The sequence below is a fragment of the Phascolarctos cinereus genome, unplaced genomic scaffold (genome assembly GCF_003287225.1).
Source record: "Phascolarctos cinereus isolate Bilbo 61053 unplaced genomic scaffold, phaCin_HiC Scaffold_1;HRSCAF=81, whole genome shotgun sequence".
NCBI classification, from domain to species: Eukaryota; Metazoa; Chordata; class Mammalia; order Diprotodontia; family Phascolarctidae; genus Phascolarctos; species Phascolarctos cinereus.
Window position 1 is genome coordinate 284568026 of NW_027555514.1, and position 20411 is coordinate 284588436.

Consider the following 20411-nt stretch of genomic DNA (forward strand, 5'->3'; position numbering starts at 1 on the left):
ATAAATTGAAGATTAGACAACAGAAGGAAGGCACTAGCAGTAAGGGGGATGGGGAAAGATTTCTTGTAAAAGACAAGATTTTCGCTGAAAGAAGCCAAGGAAGCCAGGTGGCAGAGACAAGGAGGTAGAGCATTCCAGGCATGGGGCAACAGTCAGAGAAAATACTCAGAGTCTGGAGATGCAGGTTCATGTGCAAGGAATTCCAGGAGGCCAATGTCATCCGGTCAATGAGTGTGTATCAGGGAGAAGGCTGAAAAGGCAGGAGGGGGCTAGGTTAAGAAGGTCTTTGAATGCCAAAAAGAAAACTTCGGATCTGAGCTTGGAGGCATCAGGGAGCCAATGGGGTTTATTGAGTAGGGTGTGACATGAGCAGACCTGGGCTTTAGGAAAATCACTTGAGTGGTTGAATTGAAAATGGATTGGAGTGGGGAGAGACTTGAGGCAGACACCCATCAGCAGCTATGGCAATAGTCTAGGTATGAGATGATAAGCATCTGCACCACAGTGGTGGCAGTGTCAGAGGAGAGAAGGGGGCATGATTGGAGAGATTCTGCAGAGGTGAAATCGACAGCGCTTGGCAACAGCTTGGGTATGGCAGGTGGTGAGAAAGTCCAGGATGATTCTGAGATTGGGGAGCTTGAGGGATGGGAGGATGGTGATGCACTCAGCAGGCAAGTCAGGTAGACTATGAGAGGCAAACAGGCTTAGTGGCTGGAGAATAGTCTTGGGAGTCAGAAAGAGCTGAGTTCAAACCCTGTTTCTGCCCCATACTGTCTGTATGATGCTAGACACATCCATTGACCTTATTGCCCCAGACAACTTTCAACCACTGTAAACTGCAGAGAAGGTAAAGATCTGCATGAGTGGAGGGAGTTTCTTCATTGGAAGGTGAGTGAGAAGGGGCAGGAGCAGAGGCCAACAAGCAGAGGCAATTATATACTACATGCAAAGCCTTGGGAATACACAACCGCTACAGAGCTCATTTTCTTGGTGGTGGTGCTGGGGGCTGTCACTGACTAATCTATGCAGCATCCAAATGGTAGAGTGCAAAGAACACTGAACTTGGAATCAGATGACTTGGCTCTGAGCCTCTTCTCTGCAGTTTATTAGTCGCATTATCTAGGACAAGTCCATTTCTCATCCTATGCCTCGGTTTCCTCTTCTGCAAAATGAAGGGGGGGGTTGGACTAGATGGTGTCTAAAATCCTTTCCAGCTGTAATCTATAATTATTATTATTTTGCTTTTTGGTGAGGCTATTGGGGTTAAGTGACTTGCCCAGGGTCACACAGCTAGTAAGTGTCAAGTGTCTGAGGCTGGATTTGAACTCAGGTCTTCCTGACTCCAAGGCCAGAGCTCTAACCACTGTGCCACCTAGCTGCCCCTGTAATCTATAATTCTTTAATCTACATGTAATTTATAATCTGTAATTCTATGAATTGATCTTGAGTCAGAGCATATGACTTTAAATCTTGGCTGTGAGTTTACTAATCATGTGACCTTGGGCAAGTCCTTTCCCTCCCTAGGCCTCAGTTTCCTCTTCTGTAAAATGAGAAAGCTAGATGGCCTCTGGGATCCCTTCTAAGATCCTATCACCTTCTTGGACCTCAGTTTCTTCTTCTGCACAATGAGGGGCTGGTCTAGACTGGCTTCTGAAATCTCTTTCAGCTCTATTTCTAGAATCCTATCACTTTTCTGGGTCTTAGTTTCCCCTTTTGTGTAATGAGGGGGGCTGGCCTAGACAGACTTTGAGGTCCCTTCCAGCTCAAGCCCTAGGATCCCTTCAGCTCTCTAGGCCTCAGTTTCTCCCTCTGCATAATGAGTGGGCTGGCCTACACGGCCCCTGAGATCTCTTTCAGCCATAACCCTAAGACTGAAAGCTTCATCATCAGCCTGTCTCCTCTCGGCTCTCTCCCGCCTCCTTCCCTTCTCCCTCCCAGGACTACATCCCCCACATGGCTTAGCGGCCCCGCTGAGTACGTGCCAGGATGTGGGCGGACCTTCCTGCTGCTCTCTGCGGCGATTGGCCGGGCGCCGCGGGACAACGACCAATGGGCTTCGTGCGGGCGGAAGGCGCGGTGGCCATGGCGGCGGCGGGCTGGCGGTGAGGGCTTCGGGCTTCGGGCTTCGGGCTTCGGGCTTCGGGCTTCGGGCTTCGGGCTTCGGGCTTCGCGCTTCGGGCTTCGCGGCCTAGGCGGCCTCATGGAGCGGGGCCTCGAGGTGAGCGTGTTCTGATCGGGGGCGCGGCCCAGAGGGCCCCAAACACCCCTCGTGGTCGGGCCGGGCCGGGGAGGATCCCCTTCACGGGGGTGGGACGGGCGGGGGAGGGGAAGCTTTGTCCCTTTAACGGGTGGTAAACTGAGGCATGCGCAGGCGCAGAGACGAGACACAGAACACTTGCGTGCACACACCGCAGGAATACTGGCAGCACGCAGCTACGAGTGATCTCACAGGCCAACCAGCCCTAACCTGGTTTTACAGATGGGGAACCTGAGGCCCAGAGAGGCGAAGGGACTTGCCATGGGGTCCCCGGTAGTAAGTTTGGACTCGGGCCCTTGAGGTGTCCAGGGTTAGGTGGCCCCGACTTCCTTAGCAGAGGGAGCTCCCGGGGAGGAAACTCCCTCCACCCATGCTGGTTGGCAACCTCCCCACCCCCTGTGCAGGCTTCTCGGTGGTCATGCCCTGGACCCCTTGGGCAGTCAGCCTGGGGAAGCCCAGGGCTCCCGTCTCCGAGTCCGCCTTTTAACTGCAACAGGAAACCCATCCTCTCGAAAGAGCTTCCCAAATACTTAGCAGAGCGAGTTCGGGGACGGGTTCAGAACCCAGCGTAGAGGTTAAGTGACTTACCCAAGGTCACACAGTCAGAGCTGGGACTTGGGGCCTGGCATACAGTAAGTGCTTAATGAATGCTGCTTGACTTGACTTCCTGACTGAGAGCCCAGCTACCCCCTCCTCCCCCCTACCAGGGCTGCCTCTTTTTATTGCTTTCATGTATGCATCGACAAAATCTTCATTGACTCCCATTGATCGGCGCATGGGACCAAGTTCCTATTGCTATCTGATGGGCCTACAAACGTTGCTTCAAAAAGCAACAGGACGATAAGTTATTATACATAGTATTATGTGTATGGTCATACTCGTAGAGGGAAGAAGAGCTGGAGGAAGTCCCAAGCAGTCAATCAATCACTATTTATTAAGCACCTGGTCTGTGCTAGAGACAAAAAGACCAGCTAATTGCGAGGTCTTCTGTCCCCAGCCTGAGGCTCTGTGACTTAGACCCCTTCCCACCCCTGCTGTCGCTTGGAATCTCTCTAGACATACCTAGTTGTCTCTGTAAGTGGATAAATGCTAATTATTCTCTCTCTAAGAACTGGAGGGGATTGGGGATTTCTTGATATTCACCTGCTTCCCCAGAAAGCTTTCCAGGTACAGTCCAAGTTCCAAGTCTTAGATCCCTGCACCGGTGGTACTCTTGTCTAATTCACCCTTTTTTGCCTTAAAAATATATTTGCCTGAGTCACCGTCCAACAGCATCCTTGATGGTTGGTAAAGAGCAAAACCCTCAGACATACAGGGGCACTTGCCTCGTCCCATATCGGGAGTCAGGAGTTAGCCCGCTGACTGCTGGGGAGAGACAGGGAAGCGTTGTCCTCAGGCGGCTGGCTTCATCGTGGGGGTCTTTAGGGTCATTTCCTCTTATCTTGGGGCCCTCCCTCTGTCTGCGCGTCAGCCTCTGGGCAGGCCCTCTGTGCTGCCCCAGTTCCTACCAGTCTGTGTCATTTTTCGTGACGCTTTGCCATGCCCAGGACGCCTTGGGCTCTGCCACCCCACCCTTGGGCACCGACACGCTTCCAGAAGGAGCGCCATTGTGATTCTTTTATTATATGAGGCACTTCTTTTCTGTGGTCCACGCCCTGGGGGGGCCTGTGCAGTAATGGGAGGCCTGAGTCAGGGGTTGCGGCTTTGGTCGCCTAATCTGAACTTGTCTTCCAGAGCAGCAACTGCGGTAGTGTTTTGGGCTGCCTGGCTTCCCCCAGCCCCTCCAGCATGGGCTCGTCTCTTCTTTTTTCATCTTTGCCCGTTTGACGAGTTTGAGGTGCAGTAATAGTTACTTGCATTGGAATGTCTCTTATTAGTGATTTTGAGCTCTTTTAATATTGATTTAATTTAATTTATTTTAAATTATTTAATTTATTATTGATTATGTTATTAATTGTATTAATTATTTAATTTAATGTTGATCTTATCTCTTGGGGAATGGATCCATGTCCTTTCCCATCCTCTCCCATTGCCATGCAATGCCCATGGAAAGGCCCAGTTTGTCCCCTCCCCTCCCCTCCCTTCATGTTGGTTTCTGAGTACGCTTAGGTTTAGACAGTGTTTGGTGAAGCATGCCCACACAAATACCTATGTGTGTAGACACACACAAACACACACACACACACACACACACACACACACCACACACACACACACACACACACACGGGTGGGCCTGCTTCTAATCTTTTGGTTCCATTAATCATTTCTTAGACCTCTGGTGCTTAGCACAGCTCCTGGTACATAGTAGGGACTTAATCCATGCTGGCTGACCTAACTTGTTAACTCAGCTGTTGAGTTGGGGGTAGGGGCAGAGGGAATGTTAATGGTCCTGGTACCTTTTTAAAAATGTATGTGTTATCAATGCCTTTTATTGTCACATCACCATCATTTCTGGAAATGTCCCCATTATCCCCTTCTTCCAAGGTGAACCCTCCCTTCTCAGAAAGAAAAAAAACACCTTTTCTAGTGACTGTATTAGACAGTATTCCTGGTCCCTTTGAGAGGGTTCTTGGCGGAGTAACCCGATGTGTTGTGCAGAGACCCAGCACTGGGGATGTACCAGGTCTCTAACCTTCCTATTCACCTTGGGATTATCTCTAACCCTCCTCCCTCCCTGCCACACCCAGGCATTTGTTGAGCACCTACTCTGCGCCAGGCCCTGTGCTAAACTGTGGATTTCAAAGAAAGGCCAAAGACAGTCCCTGCCCTGAAGGAGCTCATAGTCTAATGGGAAGAACCACAGGCTCCCATCCTCAGCTTCTGTTATTTTCCCACCAGGAGACTCCCTCCTCAGAGAGGATGGAGGATGAAGAAGAAGAGGAGGAGGAGGAGGAGGAGGAGGAGGAGGAAGAGGAGCTAGACCTCTTTGGAGGCTATGACAGCTTCCGAGGCTATAACAGCAGCCTGGACAGTGAGAGCAGCTCCTACCTGGAAGAGTCGAGTGACAACGAAAATGAGCTTCATGACCGCGAAGCCGGGGAGCTCCCCACGTCTCCCATGCTGATGCCCAGCCCCACCACCCCTCGCTCCCAGGACGGCAGCGGTTCTGAGCCAGGTGCTTCCCAGGGCTCCTCTGGCTGGGAAGGAAAGGGGTCGTCCCATCTGCCATCCGAGGTCTGAGGCACGTGCCCGTGCCTCAGAGATCAGGAATCTCCCAGCCCAGCAGTGCTGCTACTAGACCCCTGTGATGGGCAATCTCAGAGCAGGAAGTGCATCTAGTGAAGCTGGAGGGGCGGCAGAGGAGGCTGGGCTGGGGACTAGGCCCAGCGTTCTGGCCCCAGCTGAACTGGCATTTCTCTTGTTAGGGATTTTGAGCACATTTCATATGCTCATTGATCTGTCTAGTCCAGAAGCCTCTGGCTCCTCCTTGAACCCGACCCACGTGAATAGCCATTCGTTTCTGTGTATGGATGAGGCCTTATGCCCTGCATGAGAGAGTCAGTGTAAAGAGCCCTGTGCCTGGGTTCAAATCCGAGCTCTGCCGCTTAGCAGAATACTGAGGAGTCCAGTGCAGAAGGGCCTGGGTTCATGTCCTCGCCTTTTCCACTTGGTAGCTGTGTGGCCTTGGGCAGGTCCCTTCTCCCTCAGCCTCAGTGTCCTCATCTGTAACATGAGGGGGGTCGGACTCAGAGCCACCAAGGTCTCTTCCAGCTCTAAGTGTGTTGGACTTTGGCTGGCACAGACCTGGAGGTCCTTGTGCCCCAGGCAGGCCAAGGTCACACAGCGCGTCCAAGGCGAGACTTGAACGCAGGTCTTCTCGTTTCCAGAGCAGGGCTCTAGCTAGCATCCTCTGCTGCCCCGTTAGAGGTGCTCTGATCCCGCTCTTTGCTCGGACGCTTCGGCGATCTGTGATCGCTCTGATTTGGAAGTTCCGTGATGCAGACTGCAGCCAGCTCCTCCCTGCCTTGTGCTCCCGAAAGGTCCCTCCACAGTCTGGAGGCCTTCCTGGTCAGCTGGCCACACTCATCATCTGTGTACAATCTGTTATGTTTCTCCCCACCCCCCCATCCCAAAGAAAACTGGTCCAGTGGGAGTCTCTGATGCCACATTCTGCTGTCACAGCCCCCACTCTCTGCTCAGCAGAGGGAGGTGTGGCTTGGCATCTCTTGGGCCCTTCCTGACATGGTCTCGCCTCTGCCTGGGCCCTTGAGGCAGCAGGGGTGGGGAGAGGTGCATTGCTTCACCCGCCGTCCCACCGTGGTCGGCTCCTCCGTCTGTCTCCACCCCTTCCCTGGGTCTCACAGGGCATTCTGGCCTGAAGGATCGTGGCAGGGCTTGGCATTCTTTCCCTGTTTGGATTCTAACTGTCCTGTGGTGGACTTGAGCTGCTTTAATCAGCTGGCTCGGAAGGACTCCCGTCGTTTAGCTCCTGGTGATGGGGTTGGCTGGGTCACATTCCCTGTTTTCTCTCCCCTTCTCTCTAGCCGTCTGTGAGATGTGTGGCATCGTCGGCACACGAGAGGCCTTCTTCTCCAAGACGAAGCGCTTCTGCAGCGTCTCCTGCTCCCGCAGCTACTCCTCCAACTCCAAGAAAGCCAGTATCTTGGCAAGGTTGCAGGTGAGACTGAGATGGCCTGCACAGGTTTGGGCTGTTGGGAGGCTGTCCGGCTGGTGATGGGCCCTGGACGACTGCTGAGCAAAGCCCAGAGATCCCTATCCCTGGGGCGCTTGTGCATTGGGTGCCAGGTTCTGGGGATACGATGAGAGAAATGAGGCGGGGCTTGCCTTCTGGGAGCTTACATTTCATCAGTGGAGAGCATCCCGTGGACTTTACAGGACCTGGGGCTCTGAGATGGTAAAGGGAGTTTCCCAAGTCACTGACGTCGGTGGTCTCCTGGACCCAGTGTAGTGGATGGCACCTAGGAGCCTGGTGCTGGTCTGCCTGCCTCCAATTCTCTGTGTGACTTTGGGCAGCTCACTTGTCCTCGTGGGCCTTAGTAGAGGTCATTTAATCCAAGCCCTCATTTTCCAGATGAGGAAGCTGAGGCCGAGAGAGATCTCAGCGTCACTGGCAGAGCACCCTGGGCACTGACTTGATCTGTCTGGGTTTCGTTTCACTCATTTGTAGAGTAGGGCCGGGTCTCTCCTGGCTTCTTTGGAGTCTAGTCCACATCTGGCCTCTGGCTCCAGACTTACTGGCCGGGGGCTGCCCTGGACGCTGGTGGCACATGGAGCATCCCGGGCCGATAGTCCCCCTGCCCACAGCCGGAATTTAGTGGGAGAAGCAGGACTGGCAGATGTTGGGAGGAGGTGAGCAGGGGGACAGGAGCAAGCATTTAGTCAGCACCTACTGTGTGCCAGGCATTGTGCCTTAAACATGCTCCTCACGACCACCCTGAGAGGCAAATGCTGATGTTATTCCCACTTTACAGTTGGGTAAGCTGAGGCAGACAGCAGTTAAGTGACAAGCCCAGGGTCACACAGCTTAGTAATTGTCTGGCACTGGATTAGAGATCCAGACTAGGGAGCTCAAAGTCCTGAGTTCCTCTTGACCTCCAGGTCTGGGCCACTCAACTCGTGAGACATTATAGTACCAAACAGTATGTTGTATGTGACCGTCTATGTGCCCTGGGAATTCCGAGAGGTCTGTGGGGTCTGGTGTGGTCAGGGAAGGCTTCACCATAACACATTTCTTTAACATATGAAGAGTTAGAAGGTTCTTTCCCCACCACGATCCCTCCCTGCCTGAGAGAGGCAGGGGAGGATTATGGTCATTTTACAAGTAAGAAAACTGAGGCCCGTAGCAGTTGAGGAGCTCACTCAGGGTCATTTAGCTGCTCAGGGGTGAAGTGGGGTGATTCAGGGCTCCTGATTCTGTGAATGGATGAATTAATAGAGTATTTAGTAAGTGCTTATGTCCAAAAGGCCGCACACAGTGCTGGGGATACAGGGAGGAGAGTGACAGTCTGAGCCCAGGCCTGGGTGGGACCCAGAGGATCTGAGGTTTTGGAGCCAGATGAACTCCATCTTACAAGCCCAACATCTTTTTTTTTTTAATTCTTTTTTCCTGGCTTTTACAAAGAAATATTGACTTTGAAGATATAGCAAGGTCAGACATTTCCCTCAGCACCTCAGTAGCATTAGCCCCCTTCTCCCAGCTTTGGTGTCTGGGGGGGGCAGGGGAGGGGCAGGGTTCACAGTTTGATTCATTCATCCATCCTAAGCCTGCCTGGGCTAGCATCCCCAGCCCCTGGCTTCTCCCACCTTCCCCAGCCTGGAATCCTGACTCCCAGGGTCCTTAGGACTTTGAGCTCCTGGGTCTGGGACTGAGAAGGGGAAAGGGTGGGCAAAACAGACCAAAACATCAGGCCTGCTTCTGGTGGGTGGTGGTGCCCCTCAGGCGTGTCCCCTCGGCCTCCAGTGTCACCTGCTCTGAATGAGTCCTTCAGCCTGGCTGCCCTCATTTTACAGAAAGGCCCAAGGTCACTGAGGCAAGAATCAGTGGAGACAGATGTTGAACCCAAGTCTCTGGTAGCTAAGTACAGGACTTCTGCTGGGCCAAGAGAGGCCTAGACAGGCATCTTGCACGGCTCTGCCTTTTGTCTCTGTGCAGCCTTTCTGGGCCTTAATTGTCTCCTCTATAAGCTGAGGGGCTGGCCTTTGGTGTCCTCAGTCTCTCTCCAGCTCGGCGAGGACTCTTCTCCACTTGCCCAGTTCTCCTTCCACAGCACCCCCCTTCCCAGTTGTATGTGTACTCCCTAGGGGCAGGGATTCTGTGTGCCCCCAGTGCCCAGCACCCACATCAGTGCTTCCTGAACTGAGCCACCAGGGGACCCTGCTTTCTCTGCCCTCCTCCAGGGGAAGCCGCCCACCAAGAAGGCCAAGGTCCTTCATAAGGCCGCTTGGTCTGCCAAGATCGGCGCCTTCCTCCACTCCCAGGGAACGGGGCAGCTCGCAGATGGAACCCCGACCGGGCAGGACGGTGAGGATGGGGTGTCCTTGGGATTGGGCCAGGTGGGGTGGGGGCTGTGCGTTCGGGTGAGCCAAGGATCCAGATGGGGTGAGGTCAGTGGAGGGGAGAATCTTGCAGTGTTAGACTCGGGGCTGTCAGGCAGCACACAGCCAGTCTAGAATGGAACTCCTTAGCGGTCTCCGTCTCCTCCCAGCCTGGCTGTATTATGGGGAATTTTTTATTTTTGCATCACCTTTATTTCCAAATAGCTCTTTTCCCACTGCTCTGCCTTTTTTTTTTTTTAGGCAGTTGGGGTTAAGTGACTGGCCCAGGGTCACACAGCTAGAACTCCTCTGCCTTTTGAACCATCCCTTGTAATAGAGTGTAAAGAAGGAAGAGAAATAAGACCCAGAGATGCTTCCTCCCCCCTCCCCCCGCCCACACATCATCTGATTGCCCTCTGAAGCCCAGTCACTGCCTTATCCCTCTAAGCCCAAGGTTCCTTCAAGGCCCAGCTCAGAAGGGTTCCCCTGGATGCACGTGTATATGCACACGCGCGCGCACGCACCCCCCCCCAAGATTGGGCAGAGACTTTCTCCAAGAAAATATATCATTTTATGCATTCAAAAACCCCTGTCTGCCACGGAGTGGGGAGGGTTGGGGTTCAGAAAACAAAGTGCCTGGCTCAGGGCAAGGGAAGACTAGCCTCCCCCAGGAACCTGGTGGAGTAAGGGCCTCGGAGCAGGGCCAAGGGTGATTCCCCAGCCCTGGCCTAGGGTCCTGGAGATAGCTGACAATTAATTAGTGTCTGTTAAATTGAATAAAAGCCTTTAGGCGTGGCCCAGAGTTCAGTCCCCTGCCCAAGGTCCTGCTACCACCTAGGCTGAGGGTGTCTGGGCCCCCCTCCCTGGCAGCCTGTCTGGGGAAGCCTCTGGACCCCTTCTCAGCATCATGAATGAAGTCAGATATATAGGATTATGTAGGAAGTCAATTACTATGTAATAAATTATCAAAATAAGTTTTAAAACAAGTTCACGGACCCCTGGCCTAGGGGGCTTGGCGTCCTTGGCTTCTGGCTCTGAATCTATGGGAGTGGTTTCTGGAGGCTGGGGCTGGGGCAGGGGCAGCGGCTTCCCCCAGGCCAGATCCCTGGATGTGGAGGAGGGGGCTGGCTATCTAGGAGCAGCCCACAGACCTTGGGCTTCCACCTCCACCTCTACCGTCCTGGAAGGCCTTCTGAGGCTAGACCTGTCCTTCCTCATGGCAGTGGGTGGGCCAGGTATGCAGGTGGGGATCAGGGGCTGCAGGGGCCTGCCCCACCACAGCTCCTGCATCCCCCTCCTTTCTCTGTTTTCTCACACCCTTGCAGCTCTGGTCCTGGGCTTTGACTGGGGGAAATTCCTAAAGGAACACAATTACAAGGCGGCCCCAGTCAGCTGCTTCAAACATGTAAGAACCTGGGCCTGTCTTGGCTTGGGGTGGGCAGGGAAGAAGAGTGTTTCTGGCTGCCCCTTGTGGCCCCTGGACTGAGGAGCTCTGGTCCTGGGCTTGGGGTGGTTCTGGCTGGCCCTGCCCCACAAACATGGAGCCTCTGCTGGGGCCGGGGTGGGGTGGTCTCTGCCCTGTTCTCCTTGGCCTTGGTCTCTTCCTCCAGGCCTGGACATGAGCACTGTCCTGGTTTGGCTGTGCACTCACCCTGTGACCTTGGGAGCCTCCTCTTTGGGGTCAGGGATTGGTTGAGACCTTTTCAGTTTTTGTCTCCCTGTGGTTCCTGGCTGCTATGGTCGGCTACTTGGGCCAGCCCTGGCGCCCAAAGAAGGGTTAAAGATCCCCTGCCCTCCGTGAGCTCCCAGTCTAATGGGGAGATGCCTCCCAGGGAAGGTTCTAGCAGTGAGGTGACTATACACAGTCAGCACTTAAGAATTGCTTCAGCCAGTATTAAGCAGCATCCCCACAGGTAGTCTCTGACATTTACCTGGGGCTCAGGTTGGCAAAGCTCTCTATGTATCTTTCCCAGCTCCTTGGACCTTCACTACACCATGTTAGCTAAGGGCCACACTGGCTCTATTTTACAAATGGGAAAAGACTTTTGGGGTCTTCTAGGAACATAGTTCTAGAGAGGCCATCTAGTCCAACCCCCGCTATGTTAGAGGAGGAGACTGAGGCCTGAAGAGGCACGCAGTGAGGAGACTGAGGCAAGATTTGAATTCAGGTTTTGCCTACTCCCCAGACCAATGCTTATGGTCTCTGTCTCTCTCCCCTTTCTCCTTTCTCCCCACCCCGTCTCTCCCTTCTCTTTCTTCCCTCTCCCTCCCTCTCCTTCTCAACACCAGGCCATCAAGCTGCCCGCAGAAATGGGGTCATGGCTGAGGGGTTTTCTGAGAGACCTCCTGGGTGCCTGACCATGCAGCCTCAGGGGGGCCGGTGGGAGGGGGCGAGGGAAGGAAGGAGGAAGGGCAGGCCAGGGTGGGGATCTAGCTATACTGTTGCCTTGTGGAGCCCGACCTGCCCTTTCTTATCTCCCCATTCGCCCTCTGCCCTGGGAGCTTACCTCTTCTCCTTTCCCACTGCGGCCTTGACTCCTCCTGAAAGCTTTGGGGACAAGATGTGCCTGAAGGTTTCTTCTTATCTACCTATCACCTCCTGCTGTTCTGATCGGCCCTTATGCAGCCTCATTCTTGTCCTGGACGGAAGAAAGGAAGGGTTTCCTTTGTACCCCCAGGGCTAACACTTAGTAGGCAGTTGTCATTTGAAAGATTGAATGTGGGCCAAGGTCTCTCCTCCCTCTGATTGCCGGAATTATTTTGTTGCAAACCTTAGTGCTGTGGGATACCTGGGGGACCGTGGTAAATCTCCCTTTCAAGGTCAGACAGTAAGCCTTCATTAAGTGCATTCTGTGTGCCAGGCACTGTGCTAAATGATAGTGGGAGTAGAGAGACATCTGGTGCCAGGGGAATCAGTAAGGAAGGCTGATGGTGCCTGTGGAGGAGGTGGGGCAGATCACTGGGGAGGGTCTGGGAAGACCTCCTGAGGTCAAGTTAGAAAGAGATGGGAAGGGGGGGGTGTGTGTGTGTGTGTCTGTGTCTCTGTCTGTGTGTGGAACCACAGTGAGTGCAGTGTAGGGGCTGGAGTGTACTTGGGGTGAACTGCTGTAGCCTGGGGAATGTCGGCACACGGGCCACCCAGCTGTTATCCTGAGGCTCGAGGTGCTCTGGGTTCTGCTTGAGCCCCGAGGGGAGAATGAGGAGTAGGAGGATAGCCAGAGGCTGATTCCTGCTCAGGAGAAAACCATTTTTCAAAATTGAATATTAGAAAAGCCCTAAGTAGCCCTGAGAACCAGACTAGGCCTTGGGGCCTGAGGGATCCCCCAGTTCTTACAACCTTACTGTGGCTCACAGACATCGGAAGTGGCAGAACCAGGCTTTGAACCCAAGACCTCTACCTCCAAGTCTGGGATTTGGGCCTGTGTAGGGCCCTGCACAAGGGCAGGCCACCCTAGGCCAGGCTGGGGGACCTGCAGCCTCGAGGCCATGTGTGGTCCTCAGGTGCGGCCTTTGACACAATAGATCCTTGGTTCTGTGAAGTATGGATTCAGCCTGGAGCTCACAGGTTCCCCACCCCTGCCAGTCTGCGCTCTGAGGAGGCCAGCCAACCAGAAGCCTCCTTTGAGGCCTGGTGATGGATGGACCGGGCACCTACTTTGCTTATCTCCAGAGCTAAAAGAAAGGCCAAGAAGCCCTCAGCTCAGGGCGGAGGAAAGGAGCATTTGCCCACCCATGCCAGGCTCTGCACTGCCCCCGCCTCCCTCACACTCCCTCCCTCGAGCTCTGAGGAGGTCCCTCTCTTGGCTTCCGTTTTCTCCCTGTAAAATGCAGGTGTTGGACTGGACGCCTCTAAGGCCCCTGAGACTGTCCGTGCTGCTTGGGCCCAGCTCCCAGAGCAGAGCTCTTCCTAGCCCACATTTTGAAAAACTTTCTTCTAGTGAGCAGAAATCTGCCTCCCTGTCACCTCTTCCAGTGGGGCCTGGTTGTCCCCTTCTGGGACTGAGTGGAATTTCATCTCCCTAAACACGGATGACCATTGGCTGCAGAGCACCTCTCCCCCAGCCTTGGGAGCCACGCCAGTTACATAAGATGGGGTCTTTGCCTCCTGGAGCTCACACCTTAGGAGGGGAGAAGAAAAAACTCCTTTCATCCCAGATGTTTTCCTGAGTCAATCCATCTTTCCTCCAAATGATTGCAGCCCAGCTCTGGGATTAGAGTTGGGGCGGGGTGGGGGTGGGGAAGATCAACCCAGGAGCCTTCCTGGACCCGGTGCCTTTGGGCCAGGGCCTGGACGAGGCCCCTTCTCTTCCCCGCAGGTTCCGCTGTTTGATCAGTGGGATGATGTGGTGAAAGGGATGAAGGTGGAGGTCCTGAACAGTGATGCTGTGCTCCCCAGCCGCGTCTACTGGATTGCCTCCGTCATCCAGACAGCAGGTGAGCCCAGCCCTTGGGTCAGAGGTCCTGAGTTCAGGTGCTGCCACTGACCAGCTGTTCGACTGATTTGGTGGTTCAGGTCGCCAAGCCTGGGGATTGTGGTGGCCAGTGGCAGAGCTGGCTCTGGGCCCGAGCTCCAGTTTCCTTCTCTCTCTGGGGTACAGTTATTGCACTTGGGTTTGGGATCATGGAGGGGGGCCGGTAGTGGTAGGTGTGTGTCAGAGGTTAAGGTGAGGACTCGCCCCCTGGCAGAGGCTGGCCCAGGAGCCTTTGGCTTAGACGGAGGAGGCCTTAGGGAAGAGGCCAGGCAGAAGGGGGAGCCCAGTGTCTCCAAGTGCCCCCCTCAGTCTCCTCCCTCCCTGCAGGCTACCGGGTGCTCCTTCGGTACGAAGGCTTTGAGAATGACTCCAGCCATGACTTCTGGTGTAACCTGGGCACCGTGGACGTGCACCCCATCGGCTGGTGTGCGATCAATAGCAAAATCTTGGTGCCCCCACAGAGTGAGTGTGGGCCCTTGTGGGAAGGGGGCTCTGGGGCATGGTTCGTGGTCAGCAGTGCATAGTAAGCCTTCCTCTGGACCTCCGTCTCCACAGCCATTCACGCGAAGTACACAGACTGGAGGAGTTACCTTATGAAGCGGCTGGTGGGAGCCCGGACCCTCCCGGTGGATTTCCACATTAAGGTTAGGATCGTTAGCGTCCCTTCTGTGGTCTCCCCTTCCCATGTCTCCACCGTGTCCTGGCCCAGCCTTCCTATATCCTGATACCTGCTTTTACTGAGTACCTGCCGTATGGCAGGGGCGTGGTGCTGGGGATACTGAGGCGGAAGCAAGGCTGTGAGCTCTTTGGGGCCGCTGGAATGCCCTGGACCCTCTTCTGGAGGCTTAGAGACCTCGCCCCTCATTTTAAACTGGAGAGGGCTGAGGCTCGGAGAGTTGGCCAGGGTCACTGTGCTGTATCCCCAGGAGGGGTAGGGACCACCAGCTTGTGATTACCAGTGGCCCTAAGGAGCACATCTCGCCTGTTCTGCAGGATGTGAGGAGGGATGGAGCAAGGCTCCCTAAGTGCCTGCTGCATGCTGGATGTTGGCTTAGATGAGGGGGGAGGTGCCAGGTTCAGATATGGCCCCACGCTTCTGCTTGGGTAGCTGGCTGCCAAATTCAGGGGCGATACTGACCCACGTAACCAGAGTCTCAGGGGCCTCTGGGCATCAGGGAGAGGGTGGAGACACTGAGCTTTAAGGGATGGGTAGTGATTTGGCGGGTGAGGACAAAAGCATGGGGAAGAGAAGGCCTTAATCCTGGGACTGGAAGGAGGGAGGGAGGAGGGAAGATGACAAGGAGGAGGGGCGGCACCAGGTGATCAGTCATGAAGTGCTCCCTGTGAGGGCTTCGAACGACAAACCTAAAGGCTTATAGCATGAGGCGTCCACTGGAGGTTTTTTGAGGGAGGGTGGTGACAGTTATCCAGAGTCTAGAAGTGTCTGCTGATGGGGAGCCTCAAGTGTGCATAGTGAGGCAAGTTCGACACCTAGAGAGCGTGCGAAGGACTTCGTTTGATGTGAAGGTCGTTCAGGGAAAGAGGCAGGCCTCATGGACGAGGGGGAAGTTGGTGGCCTCCTCCAGCTCAGCCCTGGATTCCAAGGGGTCTGTCCCAGCCTTGACACCCCTGCTCTAAGCTCCCTCCCAGCCTGACATCCCCTGCTCTAAGCTCCCTCCCAGCTCAGACCTTCTAAGGGATATTGACCAGAATCTGCAGTTACTGGGGACTGACTGATCAGGCAGCTCCTGAGAGGCCAAGGGGCCTTCCTTGTTAGTGGCTGGAGTCTGAAACACAGAGTTTGGGGGGCTTCTTGTGTACATTTTAAGGAGGCTCTCGGTGAGTCACGGAACTGCAGCTTAGGCTTCAGGAAGGGCTGGAAGCCTTGGTTCCCGTACCCGGAAGTCTCTCAGGCGAGGCTTTGCCGGGGCCTCTCCTTGCTCCTGGCCTGCCCCGCTCCCTCTGCTGGCCTGACAGGGGACACGTCTGGGAGCGTTCTTCCTGTCCTCGATGCTTCTCTCTCTCTCTCTCTCTCTCTCTCTCTCTCTCTCTCTCTCTCTCTCTCTCTCTCTCTCTCTCTCTCTCTCTCTCTTTCTCTGTCTCTCTCTCCTCTCCTCTCCCTCCCTCTCTCTGTCTCCCTCTTTCTCTCTTCTGTCTCCCCCCCTTCTCTCTCTCCCTCTATCTCTCCCTCTTCCTTTCTCTCTCTCTCTTCTCTCCCTCCCTTTCTCTGTCTCCCTCTTTCTCTCTCTCCTCTCTCTCCCTCCCTCTCTTTGTCTCTGTCTCTGTCTCTCTCTCTCTCCCTCTCTCTCTCTCTCTCTCTCTCTCTCTCTCTCTCTCTGTCTCTCTCTCCTCTCCTCTCCCTCCCTCTCTCTGTCTCCCTCTTTCTCTCTTCTGTCTCCCCCCCTTCTCTCTCTCCCTCTATCTCTCCCTCTTCCTTTCTCTCTCTCTCTTCTCTCCCTCCCTTTCTCTGTCTCCCTCTTTCTCTCTCTCCTCTCTCTCCCTCCCTCTCTTTGTCTCTGTCTCTGTCTCCCTCTCTCTCCCTTTCTCCCTCTCTCCCTCTCCTCCCTCTCCCCCTCTCTTCTCTCTCTCTGTCTCTCTGTCTCTCTCTCTTTCTCTCGGGCTTGAGGGTTTGCACAGGATCGTGCCTGCCGATCTGGGGTGACTTCAGCCTTTAGGAAGCACCTGCTCTGTGCCAGGCACTGTGCCCGATGGGCACTGGCCTCACAAGAAGAACCTTCCCTGCTCTCAGTGAAGAAGCTGGCATTCTGGCAGGGATGATAATAGTAACTACACAGACGTATATTCAGTAAATGCTTAGTGCACTTTTTTGGTGGTGGAGGCCCCAGCAAGAGGAGGGTGGGGGAGTCAGGGAAGACTTCATGCGGGAGGTAGCCCCTGGGCCTGGATGCCCTTGGGAAGCCATCTGACTTCTGAGCCTCAGTTTCTCATCTGTAATTAGCCTCAAGTAAGTAAAAAGCTTCCCAGCTCTACGCTAGCCCTGCCTCCCCCCAGGCAGTAAGTGCCTTATCCAAGATGGCATCTGAACCCTGCCAGAGAAATGAGAAGGCTGGAGCGTGGAATGTCAAAGCGGGAATGGAGGGACCTTGGGGTTCCCACTCCAAGGGGAGGGGTGCCTTAGTGAAGGCTGCCTCCAAATCCAGGCTCTCCACACACACTGCTCTGCTTGCAGCCCCTCCATTTTACAGGTAGCAAAACTGAGGCTCCACGGTACAGGGACTTGGCCCAGGTCAGAGCTTGTAATTCTTGAAGAGTCAGTCTGTGGACAACTCTCCCTAGAAAAGTGACCCAGAAATGAGGAATCGAACAACCGAAAAGCTTTCTAAACTGCATGTACGTTAGGAAGTTTTAGGGCCTGAAGTTAAAGTTGCCCCATCCTGCTTAGAAGAATAAATCTTTCACATCCTCTGTGGGGCCTGCTAGTTAAGAAAACAGTAAGCGAGACCCCCAGTGGCCTCAGTGAAGTTGACTGCCTCTGCGGAGCCCTCCCCGGCCGAACCGCCTACCCCTCCCCATGGCTCTGCCTGGGCCTCTGGTAAGCGTTCTGTGAGGCAGAGTGGGGCGACGGCTGCTGGAGATGCTGAGACACCCGCTCCGTCACCGAGGGTTATCGAGGCACTGCGATGCAGAGCCGGTCCTGTAGAGCCCTGCCCTCCTCCCTCCAGGTGCTTGTCAGGAGTGACGAGGGAGCAGGTCTGTCCCTTTGGGGCCTCACCGTCTCGAGGCAGGAGCTCGGGCCAAGGCATCGGGCCTGGGTAACCTTCAGCCAGCCCCTTGCCTTCTCTGTGCCTCAGTTTCTGTCAGAAGGGGCTAGTAATGCCTGCTCATCTTACCTTCAGAATGTTGGTGTGAGGTTCAGATGAGTGAAAGTGAAAAACAGAAGACGCTTCGTGTTCTGTCCTGGGAAAGCACGAGGGCCCCGGATGAGAGTGGCTAGGGCTTGCACCTGGTGAGAAGAGCATCCAGTTGGGTGCAGATCCCAGCCCTGCCACTCAGGGACCTGGGACTTGGGACCAGTAACCCATCTGGGCCTCAGCTTCTCCCGCTGCAGGCTTCATCAGTGGGTACATGAGTCAGACGGTAAGAGCCTACCGTGTGGCAAGCACAGGAAATCCAAAGAAAGGCAGAAATAGCCCCTGCACCCAAGAAATTTACCTTCTAGTTGGGGTAGAAGATGCAGTGGATAGAGTGTGGGACTTGGGGTCAGGAAGACTTGAATTCAAATCCTGCTGCAGATACTTTGTAGCTCTGTAATTCCAGAGAAGTCACATAACCAGCCTTAGTTTTCTCATCTGTAAAATGGGGATAATCAGTTTGAGCTAACTTAATATGTGTAAAGTGATATATAAATGCTAATGATTATTATTATTAAAATCTGCACACAGAGTGTATGGAAGGCACCTTACAGCAGGGGTCCAGGACCTTTTTTTTCCTCATGGACCCCTTTGGCAGCCAGATTAGTGAAGCCTAGAGACCCCTTCTCAGATACTACTACTGCTAGCACCCATTTGTGCGGTAGCTGCTCTGTGCCAGGCACCGTGCTCACTCCCTTGCCGTTGGCTCATTTGGTCCTCCCAACAACTCAGGGACATGGGTGCTGGTAGTAGCCCCATTTTACAGATAAGGAAACTGAGTCGGGTAGGGGTTAAGTGACTTGCCCAGGGTCACACATCTACTAAGTATCTGAGGCCAGGTTTTACCTTCGGTCTTCCTGACTCCAGGCTCAGTGCTCTGCCCGCTGGACCATCTGACTGCCCCTTGGTTTTATGTTTTTAATGCGTTGAATAAAGTAGGGTGTCGTGATAGGGGAACCCAGACGGGAAGAAGACAAGGTCCCAGAACCCAGGTGAGGAGTCCCGTGTGAGCGTCCCAAGCCCCTGGAGGTCGTGGGAGGGGGTGAGGGGTGGAATCGGGATTGGGAACAGGGAGCATCAGTTGGCAGGGTTCCTGTGTGGGCATCCTGTACCTGACTCCCTCATTTTACAGATGAGGAAACTGAGGCCCAGAGAAGGAAACCTCTTAGGCCTGTGATGGGCCAGAGGTGGGGGCTGTCAGCCAGGCACAGTGTTTGGTCCCCAGCAATAACTGCCTTCTCCTTTGTCCTGGTAGTGTGGAGGAAGCCAAACGTGGACTTTGTCAGGGAGATCGTCTGGGAGACAAACGGTCAGACCTGGAGGGAAGAGATAACAGGGGTGGCTAGCTTGAGATCCCCAGGAGGCCCCAGAGAGGACTTCCAGGAAAGAGAAGTGGGCTGTGCGCTCTGGCGGAGTGGGTCCCCTCTCACCCTCTCATTCAGTACTGCGAGAGCTAGGAGCCCAAGGCGATTTAGGCTAGCCTGCTTTTTAGATATGAGGAAACTGAGGCCCAAGGGGAAAGGTAGTGTGGGGCAGTGGTAAGAGCACTGTGAATGAATGAATGAATGAATGAATGAAAAAAAAAGCATTTGTTAGTTATGTGCTAGGCACAGGCCTAGGTTTGGGGACTACAAAATCTTAGGTGAGACAGTCCCTTTACTTAAGGAACCTACATAGTAATGGGGAAAACCACACATGTTGGGGAGTCTTGGTGTTGGGGAAGGCAGTCTAAAGGATGGGGGTGTACATTGTTGGGCAGCATGCAGAAGCAGTGATGGCATCGATTGCTGTTGCCACCCCACAAGGGAGAAAGCAGGAGGGCCCGGTGGGCCTGGTGCAAAGTCCAGAGCGGCTACGTTAGAAGCACAGCCTCAGGTCTGCCCGAGACTCCCTTCCTGGCTGGTCTCTCTCGCCCTGGCCCCTTCTTCCCTTGTGATGGAAGGCAGTGACTGTCTTTCCTCCTGTGAGTCTCAGCTTTGTAAAGTAGAGGCCTGGGTCCGGGCCCCACGAGGTACTGGAGGCGGGTGCCCTGATTCCGGGTGCCGTCCAGCCGCTGCCTCCCGGTGAGGATTCCTGGCCCCAGGACTTGGGAGCCAAGGGGGGAGCATGTGGTTGACCGTGGAGGGCCATGGCAATGCCCCCCTTGCATCGCGTGGCTTCTCCAAGGTCACACAGCTCCTTAGAGGGAGAGGAGGGCCCAGCCCCAATGCCTCTTGCCTGAGGCTCCTGTCCTGACCCTCCAAGACTGGTCTGGTTTGCCTCCCCCTGCACCACCCCTGCTTCCTCAGGGTCTTGGGCTGGTGTGCCCCACCCCCTGAGCCCTCACAGCCTGGTTCTTCACAGATGGCGGAAAGCATGAAGTACCCCTTCCGTCAGGGGATGCGAGTGGAGGTGGTAGACAAGACCCACGTGTCCAGGACACGCATGGCTGTGGTGGACACGGTGATCGGGGGGCGGCTGCGGCTGCTCTATGAGGATGGCGACGGTGATGATGATTTCTGGTGCCACATGTGGAGTCCCCTCATCCATCCCGTGGGCTGGTCCCGCAGAGTTGGCCACAGCATCAAGAAGCCAGGTGTGGGCAGAGTGGGAGGGAGGGCCCTGCCTGCCCGCAGTACCTGTACCCAGGCTGCCCTCCCCCATTCCCTTCCATCTTTCTCCTCTGCAGAGAGGCGAGGGGAAATTAGCAGCCACCCAACCTTTCGCAAGATCTACTGTGATGCCGTTTCCTACCTCTTCAAGAAGGTGAGCAGCCCAGGCTCTTGGGGACTGCATGGGTGGGGGCCTTTGGCCTCTCAGGTCCCTCCTGGCT

General features: G+C 54.7%; 1 protein-coding gene across 6 annotated transcripts in view; it reads left to right on the forward strand.

Annotated features, from left to right (window-relative positions):
• The first annotated feature begins 2066 nt into the window (after positions 1-2066).
• Positions 2067-20411, forward strand: part of L3MBTL2 (L3MBTL histone methyl-lysine binding protein 2) — a 34031-nt gene continuing 15686 nt past the window's right edge. For 3 of the 6 annotated variants that reach the window (XM_020982692.2, XM_020982696.2, XM_020982693.2), the window contains exons 1-10: positions 2111-2218; positions 5098-5374; positions 6744-6877; positions 9118-9241; positions 10581-10660; positions 13572-13689; positions 14055-14189; positions 14283-14371; positions 19943-20174; positions 20268-20344. In XM_020982692.2, coding sequence (XP_020838351.1) covers positions 2201-2218; positions 5098-5374; positions 6744-6877; positions 9118-9241; positions 10581-10660; positions 13572-13689; positions 14055-14189; positions 14283-14371; positions 19943-20174; positions 20268-20344 — 1284 coding nt within the window. In that variant the 5' untranslated portion in view covers positions 2111-2200. Of the gene's footprint in view, positions 2219-3991; positions 4095-5097; positions 5375-6743; positions 6878-9117; positions 9242-10580; positions 10661-13571; positions 13690-14054; positions 14190-14282; positions 14372-19942; positions 20175-20267; positions 20345-20411 lie in introns of all 6 variants that reach the window. The other 3 variants (XM_020982694.2, XM_020982695.2, XM_020982697.2) reach the window with 3 other exon arrangements.